The 22,272-nt window shown below is 63.0% G+C and overlaps 1 protein-coding gene across 2 annotated transcripts; it reads right to left on the bottom strand.

Moving 5' to 3' along the window:
• Nucleotides 1-2,108: 2,108 nt before the first annotated feature.
• On the bottom strand, nt 2,109-22,262 carry KIF1C (kinesin family member 1C). Of its 2 annotated transcripts, XM_032320889.1 has the most exons (23): nt 22,159-22,262; nt 20,508-20,628; nt 20,127-20,259; nt 19,620-19,696; nt 19,057-19,236; nt 18,435-18,500; nt 17,840-18,018; nt 17,642-17,753; nt 17,447-17,524; nt 17,256-17,321; nt 17,081-17,156; nt 16,605-16,683; nt 16,229-16,374; nt 15,196-15,365; nt 14,954-15,033; nt 14,764-14,839; nt 10,990-11,069; nt 10,135-10,229; nt 7,348-7,431; nt 6,831-7,017; nt 6,665-6,737; nt 5,019-5,627; nt 2,109-3,367 (listed from the first exon to the last, which is right to left on the bottom strand). In XM_032320889.1, the coding sequence occupies exons 3-23, from the start codon at nt 20,230-20,232 to the stop codon at nt 2,678-2,680; spliced, it is 3,309 nt and encodes a 1,102-aa protein (XP_032176780.1). In that variant the 5' UTR covers nt 20,233-20,259; nt 20,508-20,628; nt 22,159-22,262; the 3' UTR covers nt 2,109-2,677. The 2 variants fall into 2 exon arrangements, with proteins under 2 accessions (XP_032176780.1, XP_032176781.1); XM_032320890.1 differs by lacking the exon at nt 20,508-20,628 and having other exon boundaries at nt 22,159-22,251.
• Nucleotides 22,263-22,272: the final 10 nt, after the last annotated feature.

Genomic DNA, 22,272 nt, shown 5'->3' on the forward strand with positions numbered 1-22,272 from the left:
GGAAGGAAGGAGGCCCCTCCAAGGAGGAACACAGAGACAAGTAAATGGCATTTCCAAGGAAACCAAGGGTGAAAGTGAAGAAATGTCCACACTGAGCAGGCAAGAAAGCTGGCAGACTGGGCGGCCTCTGCCCATGATCCCGGGGCAGGCCCACAGATAGCAGCTCCCGTCTCTTCAGGAGCGGCTTTGGCGAAGGCCAGAAGTGGGAGGCAGACTCAGGAAATACGTGAGACCCCTGAAGTGGGAGGTCATGGTGGCTTCTGGAAGGAAAGGTGACATGTGACGTCCAGGAGGCGTGGAGTCAAGTCATCAGGGTTGAAGCCCTAACTTTGTTCCTTAAGAACTGTAGGACCTCAGGAAACCCATTAATCTATTTAGACCTCAGTCTTCCCATCTGAAAAATGGACACTAAACGGATCAACTTTATAGGGCCTTAAGGATGGCATGCACGTGGAGTGCGGGCACATGGAGTGCAGGCACGTGCAGCAGGGAGGACCCGTGGGCACTTCTCTAAGCCTAAAGCTCATCACATTTTAAAACACTGATCTGGAAGGACGAAGCGGATAAAACACATTTACATAGGGTAGTCTTCCGGGGAAAACAACCCAACTGTATTTTTAAAATAGTGAGCTCAGGGTGCCTGGGTGGCTCACTGGGTTAAGCATCTGCCTTTGGCTCAGGTCCTGGGCTTGAGACCCCAGTCAGCAGGCTCCGCTCAGCGGGGAGCCTGCTTGTCCCTCCTCCCCTCCCCAGCTCATACTTGCACTGTCTCTCTCTCTCTCAAATAAACAAACTCTTTTTAAAAAATAATAAAATAATAAATAAAATAAAATAATGAGGGTGCTTGGGTGGTTCTGTCGGTTTTGTGGCCGACTCTTGATTCCGGCTCAGGTCATGATCTCGGGCCACGAGACTGAGCCCCACTCTCACCTCTGTGTTCAGCGTGGAGTCAGCTTAAGATTCTCTCTCTCCCTCTGCCCCTCCCTCCGCCTGTGCTCTCCCTCCCCCTAAAACAAATAAGTAAATTTAAAAAAAGAGTAGTGAGCCCTCCCATGCCAGGCACGGCTGTATGTGTCCGTACCACCCTGCGGCACGCTCCAACCCGCCCGGAGCCTGTATTCCATCATTTTCCTGCTCACATTCTATCTCCTGGACCAGATGATAAACTGCTCAAGTAAACACTGTCGCCAACCTATCCATTACATTCCAGGTCGTGGGTCACTGAAGACCTGGCAGTCACAGCTGCCAGAAGAAAGGTAGCCAGCGTCGGGGTGTGGAAACCAAGAGTAAATATACCATGCCCTCGCCCAGAGCGGTGGTTCGTCTGCAGTTGGGATAATTCTGTGGTTTTGGCTGCTGTGGGCAAACAGCTCTCTTTTTCACAGGGTGGAAGTGTTTCCCTGAGAACAGGACGGATGCATGGGGATTCCAGAGTTCTGCAAGGTGCCGCAGGCCAGGGATACAATGTAACCTCCAAAGCCTTTCCCATGCTGTGTGCTCCTTTCCCCCCAAGTCAGATCCTTAAAGCAAGCCCGAAGCATCCTTCCTGGACAGTATTAAGACAATATACTGATGCTTCCTGGACAGTATTAAGACAATATACTATCTGGAAGGCTGAACACACCCAGCCGAAAAGCAGGGACACGAAAAAGATGCAAATAATCAGGTGCAGGAAACTTGACTAACTCGTTCACATTCAAGAGCCATCAGAATCTCAGCTGCTGGGAGACCGTCCCAGCAGTGAGCTGACTGTGTGGTCTTGGACCCCACGTGGCCCCCAGATCCTCCAAGCACTGCTGGAACAGCTGGTGGGGCATGGATGCATGCATTTCCCGCAGCCTCCCCTCATCCCTCCCTCTCTCCTCTGTCCAGGACGGAGGGCGGTGCTTGGGGTAGAGGCGGAGCATTGGGTAAGCTGAAACCAAGGGAAATAACGGGCAACATTCAAGACCAAGACACAGCGGTCCTGAATCTTGATCTGGGTGGTGAAGGTGAGGGTGCATGCCTCTGTAAAAACTCACTGGACCGCACGCTTAGGACATGTGCATTTCACTTAGACCCTCTACACCTCCGTGAAAACCCAACCCGAACCACCACCAGCAACGAGCTCCCTGCGTTTGCTACCTTTATTGAACGCCCCACATCCTCCCAGGACCCCAGCCAAACCAGAACCCAGACAGGTCCCCCAAATATAGCAGGAGGCCTGGAAGGGGAGGGTAATGACTTGCCATCCATGCCCCACCTCCCTGGAAACAGAAGCCCACCACAGACAAGACAGACAGACAGGGGCCCTGAAGAGGACATGCCTCACCCTAGGTCCTCTTCCCTTTGCCCCGCTTGAAAAGAAAGTCAAAACCCTGGCTACGCAGCACCCAGCCCCCCACCCCACCCCTAGCAGCATTTGTGGGACCGCCCCCCCACACACACACACACGCGCGAGGGGCGCCCCGAGGCAGCGCCCATCCTCTTCCTTCACTTTGGTTTGCTCCTGGCAACTCCGTGTAAGCTTCCTCTCTCCAGCCTCCCGCCCAGCCTCTCCCACACCGTCCAGCACCTACTCGGACCTTCTCGCCCACCTGTCGCCTCCCTGCGCTGGGCTCCTGGGGCGGCCGCGGCTCCTCACCCCCCCCCCCCCCGCTCGGCTCCCCCCTACTCCCTCAGCCCTGCCGGGCCGGGCTCACACGGCTGCGCTGCTCTCTTTGAGGTCAGGGGCTGAGCGCTGGCGCCTCATGCGCGGGGGGGTGGTGTAGGGAGGGTAGCGGGGCCCCGGGGGCCGCTGCGCCGGGTAAGGTTGGGGCTGCTGGGGGTAATAGTTGTGCTTTTTGGGCTGGAAGTGCTGTGGTTCCGGCTGCGCGGACCCGCCTCCCCGGGACCGGCCGCCTCCGTCCAGGGAGTTCCTGCGGGGCCGGTGGGACCTCCGGGGACTCGGAGGCCGGCGCGCAGGGGCAGCTAGAGGGGGTGCAACCTCCTCAGGGGGTTGGGGCGGCGCGGGGGCCTCCCCAGCCGCCGCCCCCGGCCACGATTCCCGGTGCTGGGGGTTGCTCTTGAAGGGGAAGCGCAGCTTGCAGTCATGAGGGGGCACAAAGCGGGCGGGGGGCCGGCGCAGCCCCCCGCCCCGGCCCCCCGCACCCTGCAGTCCCTGCAGCCGCAACTGCTCCTGCTTGAGCCAGCGCAGGCGACCCCGGCGGAAGGCCGGGTCCTCCTCCATGAGCCGTGACACCCTCTCCCAGCTGGACAGGGGCGGCGACGGGGGCCGCGCTGGGGCCAGGGGCGCGCGCTCGCTGGGGGCTTCCTCCTCTGCTGCCTCTGTCCCCGGGTGCGCGGCCCAGGCTGCTTCCCGGGCCTCTTCGTTCTCATCGTCATTATCCTGCAGTGGGGAGAGGGCAACAGAGAAGGGCCGTGAGGAGAGCCGAGCGCTGAGCCGCGAAGGGCAGGGGTCCCAGAGGGGCTTGGAGACAAGGGCGCTGGGACAGTGGTCTCAGCTGATCCTGGCGGCCACTTCCTGTCGCTGTGGTCTGTGCCCTGGCCAGTAACCTCCCGTGCCCCCCTCCTCAATCCTCGTGTGCCAGGGCACAGGACCTGCTGCACAGGGCTGGTGGAAGGATTAACTGCTAACCCCATAAAGCACGTAGCTCGGGGGTCCCCTGCAGAGCAGGCACCCCAAAAATCCCGCTGAGTAAGTACCATGCCCCAGGGATGGAGAGGGCAGCACCGAAGGGGAAAGAAGCAATGGACCAGTGAATGAGAAAGCTCCACAGTGCGATAATATTCCCCACGTCCAAGAAAAGGTCAACAGAAGGGCATACCCATGCTCTTAACATATGTTATCCACGTTTCCCAAGAGCATCTGTAACGTAGGACCCCACGTGCTTTGTAGAAACGTGTACATTTGGAGGCACCTGGGTGGCTCAGTTAAGCGTCTGCGTTCAGCTCAGATCATCTCAAGATCCTGGGATTGAGCCCGCATCAGGCTCCCTGATCAGTGAGGGTGTAGAGGGGGGATTCTGCTTCTCCCTCTCCCTCTGCTCCTCCTGGCACTCATGCTCTCTCTCAAATAAATAATCTCAGGGGCGCCTGGGTGGCCCAGTCCTTAAGCGTCTGCCTTCCGCTCTGTCATGATCCTGGGGTCCTGAAACCGAGCCCCCATCAAGCTCCCTCTTTAGCGGGAAGCCTGCTTCTCCCTCTCCCACTCCCCCTGCTTGTGTTCCCTCTCTCGTTCTGTCAAATAAATAAATAAAATCTTTAAATAATCTTAAAGGGAAAAAAGTGTACAAATGTACATTCAGGTGAAGGGCAGAGCAGGGAAGGGGACAGGAGCCAGGGTGAAGGTGACTGCCACCGGGGGCCAGTGGGAGGCTGTCATGGCAGCAAACACCTGGGGGGCTTGGGGGGGGAGGCACTCTAGGCTCTGGAAGGCCTGCGGGCGGCAGGTGCCCAGAGAGATCCAGGTCCAGCAAGGAAGAAATGGCAGGAGCAAGTAAGCCTCAGTGACCCGGAGCCGGCAAGTGACCGCCGATCATACGTCCCGGAGGGCACGCGGGAACACCGCACCAAGCAACCCCCACACGGCCAGCCCCGCACTCCCTGAACACTTGTTCAGTGACTCCGCGCACGCCAGGGCTGGGTGACCAGGCGCCCCTCGAGGGCTGTTGTCCGGGGTTAGAGGAGGAGTGCGGGAGGACTGCCCAGCCAGACAGCTCCCGCAGCCACCTGCCACCCGGCCCCGCGGGACAGGGGCGGGTTCCTGGGGTGCATGCGCGCGCCCAGCGGCAACTTAAGGACTGTGTGCTTCCTACGGGGCTTCTCAAGCTCGGGTACCTCAGAGCCCCCCGGAAACCCGTTACAGATGCAGAGTCGTCCCCCAAGGCACGGAGGGTGGGTGCAGCTCGGGGATCCGCATCTTGGATGCGCGCCCTGGGGCCGGATGCAAAGCCCTCCCGGGAAGCAGGGGAGGCGCGGAAGGAGGCAGGGGAGGCGCGGAAGGAGGGTGGGGAGGCGCGCGCGACCGGGCCTCGCACCTGGGTCAGCGGGATGACGCGCTCCATGCGCAGCATGCGGTCCCGCAGCGCCTGCAGCTCGCGGTCCTTGCTGCTGTTCTGCAGCTTCACCTCCTGCAGGATGCCCGTGAGCTTGTCGATGTGCGCGCGCAGGTCCTCCACCTCTGCCCCGCGCGCGCCCTCCTCGCCGCCACCGCCGCCACCGGCCTCCTCCTCGCCCACCGTGTCCCAGACATCGCGGGCCACGGCCCTCCAGGCCTCCCCGGGGCCCTCGGGCTTGCCGTAGGTGCGGCACAGCTCCCGCATCTTGAGCGCGGCCAGGGCCTCGATCTCGGCGCGCCCGTGGCGGAAGTCGGCCAGGGCCACCTCATAGCAGATCTCCTTCACCGCCTGCATCTTCAGGTCGGCCATGGTGGCCCAGCGCGGGTCCTTGCCCTGCAGCCGCCGGCGCTGCGGGATCTGGTAGACCCGGCGCGGGGCCCGGCGCTTGCCGCTGCTGGGCAGGCCGCAGCGCTTGACGATGGTCTGCACGGTGGTCGGGGGCAGCTGCTCCCGCAGCGAGGAGATGAGACGCCAGCTCTCCTCGCACGAGCGTTTGTCTGAGTCGTCGCCACTGTCAGAGTCAGCATACTGCGCGGGAAGGACGGGACAGTGAGGGCGGGCGGGGAGGGCGGCCCGGGGCGCCAGAGCCACGCCGACTGCACCCCGCGCTGCGCTTCTCCCCTGTTCCGCTGGACCTCCTGCTTCACCCCCCGTTTCAGCCCTGTTCCGCTGCACTGCCTGCTTTAGCCCCCACGTCACCCCTGCTCCACTGCACCGCGCTTCTCCCCTGCTCCACTGCACCTCCTGCTTCACCCCCTCCCCTGCTTCACCCCTGCCCGGCTGTACCCTACGGTTCACCCCTGCTTGGCTGATGCTCAGGTGCACCACGCTTGGCCCCTGCTCTGCTGCACCACGTGCTTCCTCCCTGCTCGGCTATATGAGGGAAGGAACAAGCCTCCCTCGAAGACACTCGCTGAGGCTTTAAGGATGCCAGACGCATGGACAGCACCTGGCACAGCGCCATCCGCAAGCGGGAGCAGGGGTTACACCGAGTCTGCGAGGCCAGCGGCAATCAGCGCTCAGGACCAGATCACACATTCAAGGGTGAGCCTGCTGAAACCACTATCTTGTCAATGACGGCACAGGCGGTACTTGGATTCAGTAAAGATCAGACAGATCTATTCCAGGAAGCCCTACTCCAGTTGGCGGACTCCCTGCACCCAGTCACCGTCCTGTCCTGTCTCCTCCTGAACACCTCGGCCACCCCTCCACGCCATGCCATGCCCGCTCCCTACTCCGGCTCAGCATGAATGAGAAGCAGAGTCGGGCTGAAGCACCGCCGGCCCATCTCCCGCCTCTACAGGCCCCGCGCTCTGTGTGCGCCCCCTGTGCCCCACTGTCCGCACCACACCACTGCATGCCCCCCACCCTCTGTGTCTTCCCATGCCCCGCCCCCCAAGCCCGTCCCTCCGCGCGTATGTCCCGCCCCTTTTGGCCCCCACTCCTGTCACTCTGCATACGCACTCCCTGTGCCCCCTTCCGGTCCCGCTGCGCATGCGCCCCCTACCCCTTCTCCTCTGCACAGGCACCCCAACCCACACCCCCATGCCCTGCCCAGCCCTCACCAGTCGCTGCTGCTCCAGCAGAAGATCAGCCTCCTCCTTCTCCTTCCGGTACTGGTTCTCCAGGTCCTGCAGCCTGCAGTTGGGCAGAGGAGGAGGAGGAACTGCTTGGGGCTCTGGCGCCGCCACAGTAGGGAGGACGGCGACGCAGTGCACGCTCTCCCCGTACCTCTTCTCCATCTCCAGCTTGATGTCAATGCCCTGCTGCTCCAACAGTTCTTTCTGGGCGAAGTTCCAGTCCACGGGCTCGGAGGGCGGCCCGGGGGGCGGGGGCACTCCTCGCTCCCGCTCCAACCGTGCCTGCTCCGGGTGATTGAAGCGGAAAACGTGGTTCTTGCCCATCACAATCCTATTCCCTGCAGAGGGGAGCACAGAAAGGTGGTGTTGCTCCCCTACAGCAGCAAACCCATCCCGATGCCCACAGGGTCCAGGGCCCTGCCCACAAGCCCAGGAGCCCTGACGCCATCTCTCCCACCACCCCAAGTCGGAGGGCAGTCAGTCCCCTGCTGATTCTCGTCCCTGATGGCCAAAGGGAATCAAGGGACCCTGGCACCCTCGTCCTGCTTCTCCAGAGCCACAAGAGATAACGAGAGCGGGGTCCCTCCCTGCTACTTCTTGGCCCTTTCCTCCTTCCCATCCCCCTGCTGTCTTCTGCTTGTTTCTGGGTCCGGCACCCCTTCCCCTACCTGACTTCAACACCAGGGGCTCGGTCACCAGTCTCCCATTGACATAGGTCTCAGCTCCTTCACAAGGTTCCAGGGTGACCACCACTGCCAGAGGGAGAGAGGAAAGGGGGCCATTAGACCCTGGAGAAGAGGGGTGATGGTTACAGATGCCCATCTTGCAGGACCCTCAAAACACAGGCATGCACCCCCAGGCCCACCCCCAGTACCTGGCAGGGGTGCCACGGCCCCTCTGGTGGCAGGCAGCACAGGAAAGGAAGAGCAGAAGGAGGGTTAGAGCCCCAGCTACAATTCAGAAGCCTGTGCAGGGGATCCCTGGTGCCCCCCACCCATCCTCCCCAACAGGGGCTCCGCAAAGCAGTCACTCTCCGAGGGCTGGGTCTCCGGTGTCCAGCAGCTGGAAGCCTGTGACTTCTGTCCCTCAAGATGCACACTCCTTCCTTTCCCACAAACGCTCTCCCTGGCCCAGCCTGGGCTCCTGCCGCAGCCCCCAGCACACTGCTGTCTGCCGCACCTTCCGGACAGCCCCCTGCCTGCCCTCCCCAAGCGGCAGCCAGCAGAGCACTGTGTCCGCAGACAAGACAGAACCAAGCCGGCTCAGATGTCTATGGAGGCGTGCCTTGGGCCGCACCCGCCCTGGAGCCTGCCACTCGCTGGGACGCGGAGACCAGGCAGCTCGCCGTCCTCCAGGCGCAGCGCCCTACCTCAGAGCCTCCGCAGCCTGAGCAGAGGCCCACGGGCAGGCTGACCGACCTGCGAGGCGTCTATCAGCCTGGACGAGCAAGTCCTTCCTTACAGGGTCCTTGAAAGGTGCAAAGCAAGCGCCACGTGAGCCTGAGTTCCTTCGTGGGCCGTGGGCAGTAAAGCAAGCAGGATAACTGGGCCTCGAGGCCAGGGGAGAAGAAGCCAAGCAGAGCGGGCAGCTCAGGGCAGAGGAGGGCTCCTGTCGGGAAGGGGCAACCTCGGGGCACAAGCTTGGAGCCAGACCCACATCCGTCACCTCGTCACCTCGAGGAGGAAGGTGGTGGCAGAGGACAGGGCAGGAGTGGCCGTGGGGGTACCGGTCTGTCCCCTCACGCCCCCAATTCATTCACTCACTCTACAAGCGCTTTGCCCCCCACCATGTGCCAAGTGCTAGTTTAGGTCCTAGAAATACCCTGGAGGTACCCAGCGCTCACAGGGTTCCCACGGCTGGTCAGACAGACAGCAAGTCCACCAGCAGACAGTCTGGCGGCACAGGGAGGCAGCAGGAGACAGCTTTGCTCCTACTGGGCCAGGGAGGCCCCGTCTGCATCCACGAGCCCACAGCCGCCTGTGCACCCGAGCTGGCCACGGTGCATGTGATCCGGTTCTGGTAGCACTCTGACAAGTGCCCCACCCCCCACAAGCCTGAGTCCCCACGGCCGGGGGCAGCAGCACAAGCTGGATGGTCACTATTCTTCCCTGGCCACCGTCCCACTGGGCCGCCCAGTCCACTCTGCCTGGCTCCCGTCTCTTGTCCACTGCATGCAACCAAACCATGATACCCCCCCGCACCCCCTGGTTCCCAAAATCAGCAGCTGTTCTCGCAGCTGAGCCACCAGGCCAGGCCCGCCTCCCATCTCCCCAGACACACTCCGCACTCGCTCCGCATGCCCTGTGTGGTCTGGGCTACCACCTAGCACGTGGCTTGAGGTGACCCCAGAACAGGAACTCGGCAGAAGCCCTCAGGGCCATCCTGATGTGAGCTTGCAGCCCACTGCGTTCAGCTGCCGCCCCCAAGCCCTGCTGAGGCCCAATGGGCACGGGTCCCCCTCAGCTACCAGCCCTATATGGAGCCCTTCTTGATCTCACGAGTGCGCCGACCACAGGCGCCCCATCTCCCCGTCCCTTCCTTCAGCCTCAGGGGCCCCCACCAAGGCTCAGCCAAGGGAGTGCTCCCCTGTTGGGCGTCCTGCCTCCCTGCCCTGCGCACTTCCCGGGGCTTGAGTCCATGGGGGCCAGAGTAAACCTAAATCATTCCATTTCTTAAAACAGTCACTGAACCAGGACAAGACGGTGATCTCAGCACACAGCCTGGGCTGCCAGGTGGAGCAGCTGGCTGAGCGCAGGACTCTCTATTTCTGTTCAGGTCAGGATCTCAGGGTCACAGGCTCGAGCTGCACGTCGGCCCCCACGCTCGGCGCGGAGCCTGCTTGAGGCCCTTGCCCTCTGCCCCCCCCAACTCATGCACGTGTGCAGACGCGCGCTCTCTCAAAACTAAACCGTTAAACAGAAAAACCAAAAATCACTCCAAACTGCATGAGTATCGTTACTGCCTTCACCCGTAGGTCTCGTGATTCCTAAACGCCTTCGCTGCTATGACCAGGTTAGGGCTAGAAATCTCTGAGTCTTAGGGCCAAAGGGATACGCAGGCCCGAGGCTCTGTGGCCTGGACAGAAGTGGCTTTTGCACAGATCAACTCAGATTCCCACCAAAACAAATACAACTTTTCTTGGGAGGTAACCAGGGCACTATTTGAGGCTAAAAAACTAGAAGAGGCCAGGAGGTCCTCCTCACCAAAGCTCACCCCCACACACGGCATGGAGCTCTGGGGGACGACGCCGCCCCCTGGCCCCCGCAGAGACCGCCTTCCTGGGGCCAGTGCCCACAACCAGAGCTTCACCTGAGCTCGAAGCCCTGCCGAGAACAGGCACACGGCCCCTGTCACACAGCCGCACTCCCAGGCTGCAGACCCACCCTGGAGTCTGTATCCAGTGTGGGACAGGACCGCGTGCAGCAGACGCGCCGCTCTCCCCGCACCAACATTACCTTCTCCGTCCGGCTGAGGGCTGCTCTGGAACACACAGTGCTGCTCCCGGATGAACTGCCCGGTCAGCTTGATGTCCACGTCCACCTGGCCGACCCTGGGGAAGCAACGGCTGACGTTTTCTGACCGCGGGCCAGACGTTCGCCATGCCCCTTTGGAACGCAAGTTCACCCAACTCCGTCGGCCACTCTGGCATTCCCGCTTCACAGGTCGGGAAGCAGAGGCCCAAGGTCACATAGCCCTGCAGCAGTGATACTGGGGTCTGACCCCCAACCTGCCCGACTCAGGAGTCTGTGTCCGACTCACCATCTTACACAAGGGGAGAGGAAGCCTGGAGCGCACGGGGTCCCTCCCATTCCAAGGGCTGACCATCCTGAGGGCTCACTCCCTGTCCAGGGTCATCACCCAGGACAGCTGTCATGCTTCTGGTGGGAGAAGGGGCACCCCCACCCCTTTGGCTCCGGGACATGACCTCGGAGGCCCCGGGCCCCAGGGGATCGTTGGCCTTTGCCACCAAAGCCCCCTGCCCTGCCGGCACTGGCTCCCCAGCTATGAAGCTGGGGCTTCATAGCACCAAGGGAGGCCAAGGGCCAAGAATGTGGTGGTCCGAGTTTCCCGCCTGCTCTCCCACCCCATAAATCAGGGAGCGCGCCCTCCAAGCCAGGCCCCGGGAGTGGCTCAGCCATCCCAAAGTGACGACAGAGGGGATGGCCACTGTGCAACCGGGCTCACAACTTCTCAGGAAGCCTGGAAGGCGAGCTCAGCCTGGTGGGAGGCCGTCCTGGAGCTCTGGAGTATCTCCGGCAAGGTCACCGGAAAAGGGAGTCACTGACGTGGGCGTGACGGGGACGCGCTACCTGGTGATGCCGTCTTTGATGTGGTAGAGCAAACACTCAGACATGAGAGGGTCCTCATTCAGGTTCACCAGGTGGGGGGTCTGAGGGTGGAGGAAAGGGATCAGGCCCTGCTTGCCTGCTGTGCCCCACCTCGGGGGCTCTCCCACCCTGACCCCCACAAAACACCACCCTCCACACACACACGCACACACACACACACACACACACACACACACAGTCCACAGACCTGCCCCACCCATCCGGCCCCCCAACAGCCCCCAGTCCTCTGCACAGGCCGACCCACCTGTGCCCCCATCAGAGACCTCAAGACCCCCCCAGCCCTTGCCTCTGCTCTCCCCATCCCCTCCTGCCCCACCTTGGACCCCTTCAGCCTCTCGCCCCTCATGAAGAGTGCAAGTGGGCTCTGGGTGAGGGAACCACACTTCCCCAGGCAAGTTTCTTATGGACACAGACGACTCTTACGACCAAAGAGCACTACGCATCAGTTTGATGCAAGTACGAGTGAGACCAACAGGCCTGCAGCCCACAGCAGAGTCCCTGCTCCCCCGGCCACTGCCAGCCCAGGCTGCCTCACCCGGGGCCTCCCCGCCTGACCCATCCCGCGCTCCCGGCTGCCCAAGCAGGACGCTGTTCCACACCAACACCCAGCCCGTGCCCCCTCCCCAGAAGCACCTTTCCCAACCACAGTCTCTCTGCCGACACTCCCGTCCTCCCCAGGCACGCACTCCGGGCAGCCCGGACAGCCAGCCTCGTCCCTCCACAAACCCCACAGCCCTGACCGCCCAGCCCCAGGAAGTCTCCCTCCCTCCCCTCCCGCCCACAGCCTCCTTCAGCCCTCCCTGCCGGGGGCCAGCCCCTTGCCTGCACACTCCACAACTGAGTGGGGCCCTTGTCCACCCCTCCGCAGGCTCCAGGGGCACCCCTGGCCACCTGACTCGAGCCTGCTTTAGATGCAGTACCCCTGGCCTCCAGGCCAGAGCCCCCAGGTCAGGGCCCCAGCCCATGCATTGCAGCCCCGTCCCAGGGCGCCCCTAGCCTTCTGTGTTCCTGCCTTGTGGACTGTGGCATATCCGCTCCAGAAGCAGGCTCCCGCATCCCTGAGCACCCCCGGAGTTGCTCCCAGGTTCCCTGACAGGGAGCAGCCTCTGTCCCGGCCCCACCCGACCCCACCTATCAGAATCATCACTTCCTGTCCCTCCAGGTCTGTCTCAAGCTGACACGTCACTTCCTCCACAGAGCTTCCAGAGCCTTCCACTGCCAACACAAGACACCCTGCCCGTGCTCTGTGAGGACTTGCTACGGCCTCTCTACCTGCCTGATCCCAAGAGGTGCCAGGAACCCACACATGAGCCCCAACCTGACGCTGCTGGCCCCTCGGCCGGGGAAACAGTCAGTGTGGGGTGGGACCCACACACGTGGGAAATGCACGCCCCGTGGAAGTTTCTGACATTTTCAGGCCCTCCCTCAGCTCCCTCACTCATCGTCCCTGTCCCCAGGGCGCTAAGGCAGTGCTCATGACAGAGAGCAGTAAAGATCAGAGTTCAGGGCATCAGAGGACAGTGTGGCAGCTCGTCCTTGAGGACCAGGGGGACGAGGACAGTGGAAGACAGGCTCAGGACGACAGCCCCAAAGCAGGAGAGCACAGCGTGCTGGGATGGCAGGGAAAACAGCCAGGCTCCTGGCCCACGGCTCTCCAGGAGCGCCGCAAACAGCAAGCCCCCGGCGTCGTCCACGGTGGATACGATGCGTGTCAATGCGTCTGCTCTAACCGGGCACCCCGCCGTTACCACCACCCACCCCCCGGCTCGAGGACGCTCACGCCCTCGCGGCAGCCTCTGGCCTGCTCTGGAACAGCAGATACGGACGGGCCCTGGAAGCAGAAAGTGATCTATCCCTTGGGAGAGGAGACACGATTTAGGGCAGAGCTTTTCCATCTTTGCTCGGCCCTGGAACCCTTTGTTCAGATGAAACCGTACCTGGGAGCCTAATACGTCAAGCAGATAAGCAGGGAGATGCCAGGGCCGTGGCTGGGGACAGGGGACCCAGAGTCTGGCCCTGTCCATCCCCCACGGCCCCCAGGAAGGAGGCCCTGAGCTAGGTTGGAAAATCAGATCCTCAGGGCCAGCGGTGGGAGTCCCGGGAAGACCTTCTGCTCTCTCAGAGACAAACTAGCTTTTCCCGCAAGACCCGATCCCTGCCAGAGCCTTCCAGGCTGGAGATGGCCCCCCCAAGGCAGAGCCTAGCAGCTCCCCTCCTGCTGTATGCACGCCGCTTCACAGGCAAACGCGTGCCGCCTTGCCACTTGAGCGGCACGACAGTGAGCTGCCCTGACGCACCTCCTGCACCAGCGTGGCCTGCAAACCCCAGAACCCCAAACGCGGTGAGGGAGCATGGGCTCCCCTGTGGTGCTCCAGGCATCGGAAAGGGGCACGGTTGTGATCTCTGGAGGACACTTTAACAAAATACACCAAAATTTACACGGCGACTGCTTGACCCCAAACCCCCACTTCGGGGACTTTGTTCTCAAGATGATGAACCTACCCACGAGGCCACGCAGCGACACGTGGTTTTCAGGGTTCAAGACCGTGAGACAACACAACCGCCCGTGGGGAGGAGGCTGGGTGAACGTGGCCCCCGTCTACTCGAGTGTTCAGACGCAGAGAGAAAGTACAGACAGGACGCCGACATCCTGTCCTTGGAGAAGCGTGGGGTGGGGGGAGGGGCGGGGACCCAGTGCCGGTCCAGAGAGAGGCGGCATGCGTGGACGTGGGGACAAGTGTGCGTGGCTCACGCCTGTCTGCGCGCAGACCACCCCTGGATGAACACATCAGGAATGGGTAATGGCCTGATCCCGAGCCTTCGGCTGTGGACCAGACGGGCAAGGCCAGCTCCCTGGAAGGACTGGACACCCCTGCTGTGCTCCAGTGGGCCTCCACGGCACCCTCCGCTGCACCGGGGGTCTACAGACCGTCCCTGTGCCAAGCTGGCCGGTGAAGACCGAGGGCCCCTCCTGCCTCCAGCGAGGCTGACTGCACCCACCCTGCCTCCTTCCTTTCCCTGGGCATCTACCCCACAGCAGGCCAGAGACAGAGGTGCCCTGCTCGGCTGACACGGCCGTGATGTTCACCCCGGCAGTTGCCTGTCACCCACGTCCTATGCGGCCCGCAGGGCCCACGTACCAAACTGTGTCCCCAGGATGCCAGTTTCCACACGTCTCCAGTGGCACGGACCCTCGCATCCTGGAGCTCAGCGCCTGCATCCCTGCCTGTCCCCTTACAGCATCGTCTTCCCGTCACCCTCTCACGAGCACACGTCTGACTGCACGTCTGAGCACATGACATACGCACAGAGCACAAAATGTGACACAGTAGAGTGGCAGCACACACACGGCCATCCTAGCCCACACCCCAGCCTCCCACATCCTCCCCTTGCCCCTGGGGTAACCCCTACAGCCTGTTTCTTATGAATCAGAGATGAATTCCACATGAGCTCACATCGATCCGTGAACACAAATTCTAACCAGCTCTGGATCCCCTGCCTCCCGTAGGGCAGGGACGGGCAGGGATCCCAGCATCCGTCCACGGTCCCTAGAGCTCCGGCCACAGGTGTCTGATGAGACCAGCAGCAGGCTGCTGGCAGGGAGGCCGGACCACGTGCAGGAGGTAGCGGGTGTGGGACAAACACCGAGATCAGCGCTAGGGCTCGCCCCATGCCCCCTGAGCCTCTGTACCAACCCTTCCAGCGTCTCCTGGGCCTCAGCAGACCCTCACTCACCTTCTTTGGAGAGAAGACGCCCACAGTTCCCCCGTCCTCCCGGACAGCCACCCCCATCTCGGCCAGTAACGCTTCTCTGGAGGCAGAGAGACAAATGGTCTTACGGCGGCCCATGAACTCCTTCCCCGCAGGGCCCAGCCTCCCCTCCCCGGTGCCCCCCTCCAGAGCCCCAGCCGCCCGCCCCCCGCACCTCTCCATCCTCAGGGCCTCAGTCTTGCGTAGCTTCTCCTCCCACGTCTCATTGAGCTCCGCGATGATCTTTTCCGTCTCCTGGGGGCACACAACGTGTGGGGCTTGAGGCAGTTGGGGACAGGGACCCGCCACAGGGGCCATCCTGCCGCCGGGATTCCTCCTTCCTCCTCAACTCTAGCCTCGGGGAACTAGGCCCCCAGCAGCCCCCGGCTCCCCACCTTGCCGGCTCCGCCCACCTACCTGCAGCCTCTCCATGGCCTCCTCGGGCCCAATCTGGGGCTCAGCACTGGGGGAGAACGATGGCTCCAGCTCGCCGTTGTGTGCAGGGGGATGTGAGGGGGAAGCCGGGGCAGGAGGGGACGATACAGCTGGCAGGGCACCTCCGGAACCCCCCTCGTCCGCCTTCAGGCCTGAGGGGAGAAAGAAGTCAGAGGAGGCAGAAAAGATAGGGAGCTCATCGGAGATGCACAGAAGCTGTGCGTGGGGCCCCATGCCTACAGACTCCGAAAGACATCTGGTCAACCTTAGCCAAGCGGGGCCCTCCACTACTGTGGCCTTGACACATGGGCACTCGGTGTCTGCTTTTTCTTCTCCAGGCACGAAGAGCTCATTACTTAACATGGCTGTGAGGTGACTCCCACCATCAGAAAGTTCTCAGCTGCAGGGAGCCACGATCTGCCCGCATCACGGGTGCCTTCTAGGTAAGAAAGACTCTACTGCCCTCCCTTCTGCGAGCATCCCCTCCAAATGCAGGAGGGGAACGTCACGTCTACCTTACCCTGCTCCTCCCAAGAGCAGACCGCCCCCTGCCCCACTGTGCCCCTCAGGTGTTGACTGTCCACGGGGGGAAGGCCCCCGGGACTGGATGCAGAGTCCACACAGGACGTGGCTAGCATGGGTCAGGCACCCTCTCACCAGAGCACCACCCGGCGTCCGTGACATGGACTGTCATCGTGCTTACAGCCAGTTGGAACCTCTGACAATCCACAAGACCCTCTGTACAGGCAGGGCCCCCGAAACCTCCCTCACCTGATTTACTGCTTAAGCCACGGACGCAAGACTTGCCATCTATCCCCACTCGTCACTGTGGCAGTCCTCGAGGCCCCCGGAGAGTCTGGCCCCCCGGCTCTGGAATGGCTGAAGGCCTGCGACGGCCCCTCTGCGTATCTGCACCCACACCGCTGGGTGTACGAAGAGTCCCGTGCTCGGCGGACCCTCTCCGGTCTGAGCCCCCCGCGAGGGCGTCCCTGAGCGGCCCTCCCCAGACCCCTACCTCCCAGAGCCGAGGCCGACAGCCCCTGGGCCAGCAGCAGCTCCCGCAGTCGGGCCACCTCCTCCTGCAGCTCTCGGATCAGCCGTGCATTGGGGTCCTCGTTGATGACCGCGTTACAGCGGATCTGCTTGGTGCGGTCGGCGTACCTGGGGAAAGAGGCGGGCGGGCTGGGTGAGGCCCAGACGCCCCTGGGTCAGCGGCCCATCTTCCTCCCTCCCCCAAACTGGTAAACACTGGGTCCGGCGGAGGCCTGGCCTATCTCCTGGCCCAGGCTCTGAGCTGCCGCCTCCGAGCTCCGGGCCAGGTCCCGGCCGCCCCGCTCCCGCCGAGCTCTCCGGGCCAGGTCCCGGCCTACCCACTCCCGCCCAAGCCCCACCTGAGGGTGCTGAGTGTCTCCTCATAGTTGATGTCTGCGGGACTGAGCGCCGCAATCATGGCCGTGCGTGAGTTCCCACCTGCAAGACGGACACGCAAAACTCAGGCTGGTCCGGCCTAAGGACAGGCGGGCTGGGTCTCGGGGTTAGGGGTCTGACGGGTTCACCATCCGAGATGGGGCGAAGCTAGGAGTCATGGAACTTTCCCACGGACGCAGGTAGTCAGATGGGGGGAGGGGTGAGATCAAGGACACCTCTGACATCTTCGGGACACATCAGCGGGAGGAGGACGAAGCCAGCGGTGGGCACGGAGTCAGAGAGGGCTGTGGCTTTCCTCAGCATTGGGACATCTGTCAATGATGTCCCCCGTAGGGGACGACTGTGGGATTTGAGATTCTAGGGGTGGCGTAGGGTCTGTCAGACATATTGAAGCTGGGATGGGGCGGGGGCGTAAAGAGCGAGAAGAGGGGCTCCTCACCCAGATTCTCCTTGAGCAGCCAGGTGAGCACAGAGTCCCTGTAGGGGATAAAATCCGACTTCCGCTTCTTCGATTGCTTGGGAGGGGAGGGAAGTGCATCAGCATGAGCCGCCCACCTGCACCCCCTGCCCCCCGGCCTGTCCCAGAGCCGCTCCCTGCCCAGCCGCCTTCTCACCAGATCCGCCAGGGCCGAGATCACCTTCCCAAGGGTCGTCAAGGACTTATTGATGTTTGCACCTTCCTAGAGAAGGATAAGGAACGTGGGCAACGGAGGCCCCCTCCCCAGTTCCGCTCTGCCTCCCCCCAGCCAGAAGCACCACCCGCAGCGCCCAGCACCAACATCAGCCCCCTCCTAAGCCCCCTCACCTTCAGGCGCATGCCCCGGGCCCCGGAGGAATCGGCCCGCTCGCTGCCAGCGAGGTCCACCAAGCTGATTTTGCTGACCTGGGGGTGGAGGGGAGGGCAGGAGATGACAGGGTGTGGGCGGTGGGCAGGGCGGGCAGATCAGGGGGATGCCCGGCAAGGGAACGGGGCAGGCAGCCCGTGCTGGAGGAACCCCACCTTCTCCGAGTCCAGCCCAGTGAGCTGGTCGTGGCAGCGCTGCGTGAAGACGATAGTGAAGACAGCGTGGGAGCGGCTGCTGGTCTCGTTCATGTTGGTGGCGGCCACCGTCCTGGGGGAAAGGGAGTGGTCACTGCACCCGGCCTCTCACCTGCCTGGCCTGACTCCCTCTCCCCATGCTCCAGCCGCTGGCCTCACCGAGCCTTGTTTCCACAGTCCATGAGGTCAGCAATGTCCGCGTAGGAGGTCACGGCCAGCTTGGACAGGTCCTGCACGTAGGGGCCCAGGATGGGGTGCTCCCGGACCCGCAGAGAGCCCCGACTCTTGGGGTTCAGGAGGTCTCGCACCCGCTCACAATAGATCTCCATGTAGCTCACCTGAGCAGAGTGAGGCGAGTGAGCGGCAGGGCTGGTAAGCGAACCAGGAAGGACACCCGCGCCCGGCTCCCGGGACGGGACGCGGCTGTCGGCGTCTAGCGGACACCAGCACTCCGAACGCCCGGGCGCGGTACTGAGCACTCAGCACACACAGGCTCGCCGACCCAACAGCCTGAGGTTGGGGGGGGGGTTGTCACTGTCATTGCGGAGGGGGGTCACTGTCATTGCGCGGGGGGTCACTGTCATTGCAGGGGTGAACACACTCAAGAGAAGGGAGATGAAATCATCTGCCCAAGCCTCTGTGAGTGAAAGGAAGGGCCGGGGGAGCCCCAAGGCTGCCTGAGTCCTCAGACTGTGGGGAGCCTTGTCCCTGCTGCCCCTCCCCTGCCCGGGGCCCCTCCGAGACCCCAGCTCACCTCCACAGAATAGGAGAGTTGAGCGCTCTCGTTCTTATTAACACGAGAGAAGAGGTCCTCGCAGAGCTGGAAGGGGACACAGAGAAACTGCTGTTAAACCCCACCACGGCCCTGAGGGGGCAGGTGTTCCCACCATACAGATGGGAAAGCCATCTCAGAGAAGTTCACGCCTGCCCAGAGTCACCAACTACTACGCGGTGAGGCAGGAAGCACACCCCAACATCAGACGCACAAGGCTGCTGTGCCGCAGGGGCGGGGGACATGACGGTCAGCCCCCAGTTATCCCCAACTGCCTTTTCTACATTGTACACCTGTCTGCAGGGGGACTGTACTCATAGAGAAGTCTGACGCGAGATAAAACAGCTGCAAGGGGCAGAACCGGGCTCCAAACCCAGGATTCTCCAGCAACAAGGCCTGGGCTCTTCTCAGGAAGCTCTGCTGCTTCCATGGGGGTAAAGACCCCTCCCCATGGGGCCAGGAAGTCCACATAGCCGCCCACCCCTCGCCCCCAGCACATCCCCTATCGGAACAGCCTCCGAGGCCCAGGTCTCGGCTTCACGGTCCAGAGGGGGCAGGGGAAGCTGTCCGACCCCCGCCGCCCCGCCAGGCCGCAGGCGTGTACCTGGGGCACGATCCCTTGCTGCCCTGGCTCCTGCCGCCCCATCATGGTGTACGACTTCCCGGCCCCAGTCTGCCCATATGCAAAGATGCACACGTTGTAGCCTTCGAAGGCGTGAAGCAACATCTCTTCTCCAATGTCTCGGTACACCTGCTGCTGAGATGCAAACTGGGGGTCCTCAGCCTAGGGAGGTGGGGGCAGAGACTCAGCAGGAGCCCTACATGACTCGGTCCTCAGGGTCTGGCTCCCGAGAGTCTCGCCCCCATTGCCGCTGACCACCCAAAGGTTCTACGTGCCCGAGCAAACCCCACGCATGGTTCCAATCGCCCACAACGGGAGCCTGTGCAGCCTCCTGCCAGACCTGACCACCCCGAGGAATCCTCCTGCCCCATCCTGGTCCCAGTCACATCCTAAGGGTCCTTCTCGCCGCCACCCTAGGGTTCCAGTCCTCCCATCCCACCGCCAACGCACCCCACGGAGGTCCTATCTCCCAGTAAGGCCCCCTCCCCGGGACCTAACCCCCCATTCCTCGCCACAGAGCTCTCCTCTCACCCCAGCAACCTCACCGAGGTGTGTGACCAGTACGAGTAGTCGAAGGTGAAGCTTTTCGGGGCATCCTTACTCTGTTTGGGATTGGTGATGGCTGACAGGGCAGCAGAAGGAAAAGCAGGAAGGCCAAGGTCAGGTACTCCGGACCTCTCCGCCCATTCCCCCCGCGACCCGGTGTGGGAGTCCAGGCATCCCGCCCCTCACCTCTGTGCTAGTTCATCTCTCCCCTTTAATACTCCCCGCCCCCTCTAGCCACCAAGGCTAATTTTGGCTCCCAGGACCCGCCCCTCACCGGGGCTGCCTCCCCGATTGGGCAATGGAAGGCTCCAGGCCAACACCCCCCCACCACCGGGGACTGGCAGCATGGAAAGGCCAGCCTGCCCCGGCCCTGCCCCCGCCCCCGCCCTCTCCACTGGCACCTGCTCCACACCCAGTGTAGTCCTCCTCCCCGTCCGGCCCAGCAGGCCAGCGTGGTGGGCCCGCCCGCCCCACCCGTGCCCAGCCGACCCCGGGGACTCACTCACAGGTGGTGCTGCCCTGCATGCTGACCACACACTTGGCATCCTGGCTGGTCTCCCTGGCGTTGAAGGGCCGAACCCTCACTGCCACTTTTACTGAGGCCCCAGCCATGCTTCCCAAGACTGTCACCCTCCTCAGCTGAAGGACAGAGACAGGAAAAGTGGTCAGAGCCTGCCGGGGGCACCCAGACATCGCCTCTTGTCTTCTCCCAGGATCCGGCATCTCCACCCCCTTCCCCAGCTCCCCGGCCCCACCAGGACCTAGCTCCTGGCCCTCTGGCCTTCCTCCCAAATGTCACTCTCCTCAGGGACTCCCAACGGTGTTCCTGCCTCTCTCCCCAGCCATACCCCAGCTCTCCGGGACCTGGGCCATCATGCCCCAGTTACCTGGCGTCCTGGCCCCAGACCAGGGGGGCTGTATCAGCTCTGGCTGCCACCGGCCCTCGTAGGGGAAGCCCCATCCTACCTTTGGGGCCTGGCCACACCAGCTGGGGCTGTGGGGGAAACCCTGGTTGTGGGGGAAGAGTGGTTAGGAGGCACCTGTGGCTCCAGAGATGGGTAGGAGTTCCAGGGCTGGAGGGCAAGGTCAGGGGCAGGGGCAGGGGGCAAGGTTAGGAAAGGGGAGGACGGCGGTCCCTCCCGAGTGGCTGAAGGCAATGTGAACCCAAGGGCAGAGACGGCGGTATTTTTATTCCTCGTCACTCACAAGTGCACTGGACACCCAGAGAGAGGGGAGAGAGAGAGGCTGGACAGAAGGAAGCCGAGGCAGAAATACTGGCAGTGGCTGGAGGAGGGGCAGAGGGGGCAGAGTGACAGAAAGTCACAGACAGCAAGAAAGGGAGACAAACAAGACAAGAGGAAACAAGATCCAGGTCATGCTATCGACGAAATGAGGAAAGAACAAAAGAAAGGAGCCACAGAAGGTGGCAAAGACAGAAATCTTAGACAGGGAGAGCAGCTCTAGGGCAACGCCACAAAGTGGGAACCCAGGAGAGACATAAAAGACAACTCCAGACATAAAATCTGCCCTGAAATTCCCCCACAGTGCCAGCCAAGAAGTAGAAACCAGCTCCCACCTGGAGCCCACAGCCTCCACACCGGGAGGAACTGCCAGTGGGCAAAGTTCAAGGGCTGCAGGTACAGCCCAGCCCACCCTGGCTGTGGGCCCCAAGCCCCTCACCCAGCCCCCAGCACTTCCTCCTCAGGATCCTGGACAATGGGCAGGAGAGGGTGGGGACATCCTGCATCCTCACCAACCCCCAGGGTTTCTCTGTTGGGGGATCCCTGCAAAACACCTGTGCCTTTACTGGGGCACAAGGAAGCACTGTGGTGTCCCCAAAAGGAGGCAGGCAGGTCCCAGCCCCAGCCTGGGGCCAGCCCTATGGCTTCCACTGCCCTGGGGAAGGTGCCAGGCAGGAGCCCAGGAATGTGGGTGCTCCAGTGCTCACACCCTGGGAGGAGAGGCTGAGCAGCCCACGCCCACGGGCAGGAGGGTGGAGGCCAGCAAGACAGACGGGGATGCCCCAAGAACTAAACGCCCGACCGCTGGGCCTCACCTCCGCAGCCTTCCCGGGCAGGGCACGGGAAAGGGGACAGGGCTGGTGTGTCCCAGGACAGGAAGGGAGGAGCTCAGATCCCAGAGGCCGTGCCGGGAAGCGCAGCCCTGACCCCCGAGACCCTGCCCAGGGCAGGGACGACGACGGGGACGCGGCGTGGTCAGGCCGTCGCGGCTCATGGGGCAGGGAAGAGGGTGGCGCGGCCGAGGGTCGGCCGGGGGTACCTGCCCCCAGCCCGCCGGTGATCCCCGCGCCGACCCCGGTCCCGGCCTGCGCGGGCGGCCATGCGGACGCGGTGCTCCCTCCCGGCCGGCCGCCCGACGGCCGCCCCGGGCCTGGCACCTCTCTGCGCCTCCGCGGGACAAACAGCACATGACCCGGCTCCAGCGGCCGGCCGGGACCCCGGCTCCCCGCCCCCCAGCCCGGCACATTCCTCGGCGGGCGTCCCCTCCCTCCCCCGCTCTCCCCCGCCCAGCGCTCACCTCGTCGCGGCGGGGCTCCCCGGGCAGCTCCGCGGAGGGCACGGGGGCGACCTTCCCGGGGGGGGGGGCGTGAGACGGCGGCCGGCGATCGGGAGCGGGCTCGGGGTTGCCCCC

The sequence above is a fragment of the Mustela erminea genome, chromosome 18 (genome assembly GCF_009829155.1).
Source record: "Mustela erminea isolate mMusErm1 chromosome 18, mMusErm1.Pri, whole genome shotgun sequence".
NCBI classification, from domain to species: Eukaryota; Metazoa; Chordata; class Mammalia; order Carnivora; family Mustelidae; genus Mustela; species Mustela erminea.

Bases quoted from the DNA above. Each gene is read 5' to 3' on its own strand.
- KIF1C (XM_032320889.1), bottom strand. From the start codon at position 20,232: ATGGCTGGGGCCTCAGTAAAAGTGGCAGTGAGGGTTCGGCCCTTCAAC. The intron at 19,237-19,619 runs GTGAGGTTGCTG...CCACCTCCCTAG, and splicing joins CGTACTGGTCACACACCTCG to GCTGAGGACCCCCAGTTTGC. The intron at 7,018-7,347 runs GTAGGGGAAGGG...TCCCCTCTGCAG, and splicing joins GCCCCTGGTGTTGAAGTCAG to GGAATAGGATTGTGATGGGC.